The following is a 6,284-nucleotide window of genomic DNA, read 5'->3' on the forward strand; positions in this document are numbered from 1 at the left end:
AAAAATCAATCTCTAATAATAATAATAATAATAATAATAATAATAAAACACTGGGCTTATGTGCATGCGTGCCCTAAATCCTGACAGGATAGAGAAGGGGATGTGACATACCACACCCCACTGGGGGGTTTCTTTCTCCATTTCTCTCTTTTAGTAGTACACACATCGTTTCACAAAGAAAATATGTACATATGTGGTTTAAAAGACCAAGGGAGGGTCCCAGCCAGTGGTTAAGGTGGCTGAATCTTACATGGCCAACCATGTGGGTCAAGCCCCAGGCCTGGTGGCTTGAGAAGAGTGGCGAGTATGTATGAGTGTGTGCCCAAAATCCCAAAAGGAAGGAGAACTGGAGGAGTCTTGTTCGCTTGCTTGCTAATAAGAGTGTATAAAAGGGAGGAATAATGTTGTTATCATTCCCCATGGGGGATGCTTTCACCCATGGGGTGCTTTCTCACTTCCCCTCTCTCTGTCTCTTTCTAGAAAGTACATATGCCCTCTGGCAAAAAAAAAAAAAAAAAAAGAAAATCCCATGATGTCTCAAGACATATTATTGGGAACCAGCAGTTAGTGTAATGGCTATGTCGCTGGACTCCCACGTAGTCGACCGCAGTTCGCATCCCGGACCCAGTGGCTTAAAACTCACGCCGGGCACGTGTGCGTGCGTGCCCAAGATCCCGAGAGGAGAATGGAGGAGAAGGGATTGCGGCGTGACCATCCCCCCTGGGGGGTGATTTCTCGCTTTCTGTCTCTATGTCTCTCTCTGTCTGTCTGGCGAGCGCATGCGCCCTATAGCGAAAAAACCTCTCCAAAAAAAAAAAAAAAAAAAGAAAGACATATTATTAAACTGCATTCTGTCTCATCACAAGGACTCCCATCTGCAGAGGCAGCTTCTTATTCTTATTTTTTACTTTTTTTTTTAAAAGAGTTTTTATTTTTGCCTTAGGGTGTGTGCATTCATTGGGGAGAGACAGATAATGAGAGGCACAGTGAGAAATCAGCCCCTGGGGGGATGGCCATACAGTGATCTCTTCCATTCTTCTCCCAGGACCTTGGGGGCGCGCGTGCGCGTGTACACAAGCACGCACCCCATGTGATTTTCAAGCTACTGGGTCTGGGACTTAAACTGCCTTCAGCCATGTGGGAATCCTGTAATGTAACCGCTATGCCATCTGCTGGCCTCTTGTTTTACATTTTTTAACAGTTTATTTTGAAGTAATTAAATATTCACAGGAAGTTGCAAAAAAAAAATATATCTGTACGAGGATGTCCCACATGACCCTCTCTAGACCTTAACTACAGTCCAGGACCTCAGCCAGGAAGGGCACATCAGCCCATCCACAGGGTATGTCCAGGTTTCTCTGCACATGCATGTGCATGTAGCTCTGTACTTTAGTCACATGTGTAACCATGATCCAGATCTAGAACAGTTTGGTGCCTATGCTGATCTCTCCTCCTGTCCCTGGATAGGTATATCCACCCTGTTCCTCTCAGTCCCTGTCCCCAATTCCTGTAACCTGTCCCTATCACTATAATTGTTATTTCAGGGATGTCATAAGTGGATTCACATACTATATAACCTTGGAGATTGACTTTTTTTCCCTTGTTGTAATACCTTCAAGTTTATCTTACACACACACACACACACACACACACACACATATTTTTAATGAGGTTTTTGCCCTAGGGCACATGCACTCGCTGGAGAGAGAAAGAGATAGAGACAGTGAAAAAGAATGTGAGAAATCATCCCTGAGGGGAGCTGGCTATGCTGCAGTCCCTTCTCCTCTATTTTCCTCCAGAGATTTTGGGCATGCACGAACACACACTTGCCTGGTGTGGTTTTTCAAGCCACTGGATCCTGGACTCTAACCATGGTCAGCCATGTGGGAGTCCAGTGACATTACCACACTACACCATCTGCTGGCCTCCTACTTGCATTAATAACCCATTTCTTTTTCTTGCTGAGTAGTGTGCCATGGTGTGGGTGTACTCTTGTTTTTTACTTTCTGGCTATTAAAAATGAAACTGGCTTGGGACCAGCAGTTAGCGCAATGGCTATGTTGCTGGACTCCCATGTAGTCGACCACGGTTCGCATCCCGGACCCAGTGGCTTAAACTCACACCAGGTACGTGCGTGCATGCCCAAGATCCCGAGAGGAGAATGGAGGAGAAGGGATTGCGGCGTGGCCATCCCCCGATTTCTTGCTTTCTGTCTCTCTGTCTCTCTGTCTTTCTGGAGAGCGCATGCGCCCTATAGCAAGAACCTCTCCAAAACAACAACAACAAAAAAGAAACTGGCTTCTGCAAACGTTCATGTCCACTATTTGAAAATGTAAGTTTTCATTTCCACGAGAAAGATGCCCAGGAGTAAGATAGCTGGGCTTGGGCCAGCAAGGTGGTTTAGTGGTTCAGATAGCTGAATCTTACATGATTGACCACATGGTTTGAGTACTGGACCCAGCGGCTAGAAAAACACACTGGGCCCATGTGCATGCATACCCAGAATCCTGAGAGGAGAGGAGAGGAGAGGAGAGGAGAAGGGGTTGTGGTATGGTCATCCCTTCGGGGGCGTAATTTTTCCTTTCCCTCTTTCTCTCTCTCTCTCTCTCTGGGAAGCACATGTGCCCTATAGCAAAACAACAACAACAAAACAAACAAACAAACAAACAAAAACAAACAAACAAAAACACCTTAAAGACAGGTGGACTATGTGATAGTTGTATGTTTAGTGAGAAACTGCACACTGTCTTCCAGTGTGACTGTACCATTTTATATTCTCATCAGGAGTACGTGAGTGATTCGGATTCTCTGCATCCTCACTAGCACTTAGGGTTGTCACCAGTCATTCTGATGGTGTTATGTGGTAGCTCATTGTGGATCTAATCTGTTCTTTCCTAGTGACAAGATGATGTTGACCTTCCTTTCACTTGTTTATCTGAGCTTTCTTAACTGTTTCTTCTGCCATTTTAGCCCCAGGTTTGACAAACAATGTGCTCATTCATATCTCTTACTTTCAGCCCTTGTCTGACCTTCCCTGCAGCTATGTTTTGGTCCTTAGTGAAGCCTGTGGCCTCTGTTTCTGTGTGAGGAATGTGCAAACCTTTCTTGCCCTGCTTTGTGCACAGGGGCCCAGCCACAGGGTTTGGCACTGGAGGGTGAGAGTGCAGTTTAAGGTGGATACCTCCCACTGAATGAGCATCTGCAGGTGATGCTCATTGGCCCTTGGCTTTCTTGGGGAAGTACTTAAACTTCATCTCTCTTGCTTGTGGAAGGGGCTGCAGGGGGACCTGCAGACCTCCTGGGGAGTCTTATCTACCTCTCTGCCTTAGCTCCCACTGGTCTGTGGACCCATGTCCATCTCTCCATCCACACCTACAACCTAGACCCCAACCACATAATCAGCTACATCTTAGATGTCTGCCCTTAACTCCCAACCCCCAACCTCAGACTCCTGTAGCACTGTACTAGCCCTTCCTTTGTGTCCATCTATAAGTGACCCTGATGTCCATCTGATCACTACAACTGAAACTGGGATCATTTGAATGGTGCTAGTTCAAGTTCCCTGATGTAGGTTGCCGGGAGCGCAGGTTAGATGGTTTTGGGGTCCTGACTGCATTCTGGGACTTGCATTGGGGAGGCGGTGGTAGGCATATGAAGAGGCCTCATTGAGCATCCCATGCCTTGCTGACCCATCTGCTGGCTTTTTGACTTTTCCGTCTCACCTGCCACTGCCTACCTTAGGACCCTCGGGTTTTTTGATGTCTTCCTGGGGCTGGCAGAGGCAGGTCCTGACTGTCTACATCCTTCATCTCACCTTGGGAGCTGGACCTGTCTTGTAGGCTCTCCCCAGATCCTGACCTCTGTCCCACCAGCCCTGCCTATTTCCTCTTTTGCTTCCAGCAGACTGCTTGTCATTTCCATTGACTGCTCAGTGTGATACCCTTTGACAATGCTACGGCAGCTCTACTGAGGTCCGTGGGCAGGTAGGATTTGTGTCCATGTGGACTGTACCTCCAGAGGCACAGCACTGTGTGGCTGTGGGTGTGGTTCTCTGTCCTACAGTTCCTACTGGGCATTGATCTCGATGTTGAAGGCACCGAAGGTGCAGGCCTGAGTGGATGTGGACATGACTCTCTTTGCATTGATGCCTGTCTTGCCCCTGACAGCACAGGCTCCAGAGATGCAGCCCACCTGGCTCTGTGTGCGGCTCTCTGAGCTTTAGCCTCTTGGACACTTGTCTGCCTATGGTGCCACATGCTTGGGAGGCACAGCCCTGTGCACCTGAGACAGCTCTCTGCACCTTGGTCTCCACAAAGCATTTGGTGAACCGATTGATGGTGGGCGAGGGCTCCTGCTGCCCCTATGCACTTCTGTCTCTCTTCCTACAGGCTCCATGAGAGTTTGGAAGAAACACAGGGCTTCCTCCTGGAATGTGACAGCTCTGTGCTGGGTGCGCTACAAAAGCACCTCATGCTGTACAAGATCCGGCGGAAGGTCACAGTGGAGCCGCACCCGGGGCTGCGTGTATGGGCAGTGCTGCCTAGCACCTCCGAGGCTGGTGGGGTTGCACTGCTTCAGGAGAGGGTGGAAGCCACTTCCATCCTTACCCGTGACCCCCGTACTGCATGTATGGGGTGGCGGCTCCTCACCCAGGAAGAAGGCCCTGCCCTGGTACCCAGATGTTGGCTTGGAAATCTTCAGGATTATCACCGACATCGGTACCTGCAAGGTATGGGTAGGGTGGGCATGCTGGGCTGTATGGAAGGGGAGGGGTGGATGGAAGGTGGGCAGATGCTGGGAGGGGCAGGGCATAGGGGGTTGGGACAAGGTTGGCATGCAGAGCTGGATAGGAGGTGAGGGGTTTGGTGCTGGACTGGACACACTCATCTTTCATTGGTTTCTTTGCTTGGATCCTCATAGGCATTCCCGAGGGGGTCCAGGACCTGCCACCAGGAGTGGCCTTGCCCCTGGAGTCCAACCTGGCCTTCATGAATGGCGTGAGCTTCACCAAGGGCTGCTACATTGGCCAGGAACTGACCGCTCGCACTCACCATATGGGTGTCATTCGCAAGCGCCTTTTTCCCATTAAGCTCTCAGGCCCTCTCCCTGCAGGAGGCATTGCCCCAGGCACATCAGTGTTTACTGAGTCGGGACAGGCAGCAGGCAAGTTCAGGGCCGGCTTGGGGGATGTGGGGCTAGCTCTGCTACAGTCAGAGAAAATAAAGAGTCCTCTCCACATCAGAACCTCTGAGAATACTCAGGTGGCCTTAACTGCATCAGTGCCAGACTGGTGGCCCATGGTCACCAAGTAGCCTTTGATGCCACCAAATAGCCCTTGGCTCCTGCAGGTCAGTGAAGCTGTTGGGATGCCTGGGGTCTCCGGTCAGAGCTGCTGTGCCCTACTGGATGTGAGCCCCATTTCCCATGGTGGCCCCGCAAACACACTCCATCTGGGAAAGTCCTTGTGTGTGTGCACTTTGCCAGGAGCTGCAGATGTAGTGGAGTGCTTGCCATGAGCTTTCTTCTGCCTGGGAGTTACAGAACTGGGCCCTGGAGCTACAGAAACTGTCTTGGGGACCAGAGGAGAAGAGAAGCAGCCCTGGTCCACCTGTATGCTGCTCTGAGCCCTAGCATGGACCAAATTCAGCATCTGTGGGCTGAGAACAGGATGGCATCCATGCCTGGAGCTGACAGCTTCAGGGCCTTATCCCCCACTCGCCTGCTGTTGATGGGCCTTAAGGCCAGGGTGGCATCTGGAGTTGGCAGGCTAAGGGAGGTGGTTTGGGAATTGTTCTACTGTGCTTGCCTTGGGACATACCTCAGGGCACAAGTTGTGTATGGTGATCTGATGTTTGCTTGTGGAGGCACCACACTACACTGCTGTGCACACCTGAGCTAACCTGTTCTCTCTGAGTGCACGTCTGTGTGTTCAGGGTAGCACCTGCTTTCAATAGTGCTGGGCACTGGATGAGGTCCCAAGTCAGTTTACACTGAGGAATTCCAAATGGTGGTGCTTCACCATGCCCAGGCTTGCTGAGCGAAGGGTAGAGGGTGGACCCCAGGGCTCAGATTTTCTTGGGAGGGGCCTTCTGCTTCTTTGCTGTTTTACAGGTGTAGCCACATGTTTTCAGTATGAGATGGAGTTGCTTTCCAGTGGTGAGGACACCCCTCTCCCCCTTTCAACCACTACCTTTTGAATGAATTTCCATTATAATGTGAATCAGCAGTTAAGGGGTGCCTCTCCAGGAGGCCCAGAGTGACTATTAAAGTGTGATGTACAAGCA

General features: G+C 50.1%; 1 protein-coding gene across 1 annotated transcript in view; it reads left to right on the forward strand.

Moving 5' to 3' along the window:
• The window catches only part of IBA57 (iron-sulfur cluster assembly factor IBA57), a gene marked incomplete at its 5' end in the record, with an annotated part of 12,587 nt that extends 6,303 nt beyond the window's left edge, over positions 1 to 6,284 (forward strand). Inside the window, 2 exon segments of the mRNA XM_014587259.1 lie at positions 4,389 to 4,729; positions 4,921 to 6,284. Coding sequence (XP_014442745.1) covers positions 4,389 to 4,729; positions 4,921 to 5,312 — 733 coding nt within the window.

This window comes from Tupaia chinensis, unplaced genomic scaffold, assembly GCF_000334495.1.
Source record: "Tupaia chinensis unplaced genomic scaffold, TupChi_1.0 Scaffold000197_1, whole genome shotgun sequence".
NCBI classification, from domain to species: Eukaryota; Metazoa; Chordata; class Mammalia; order Scandentia; family Tupaiidae; genus Tupaia; species Tupaia belangeri.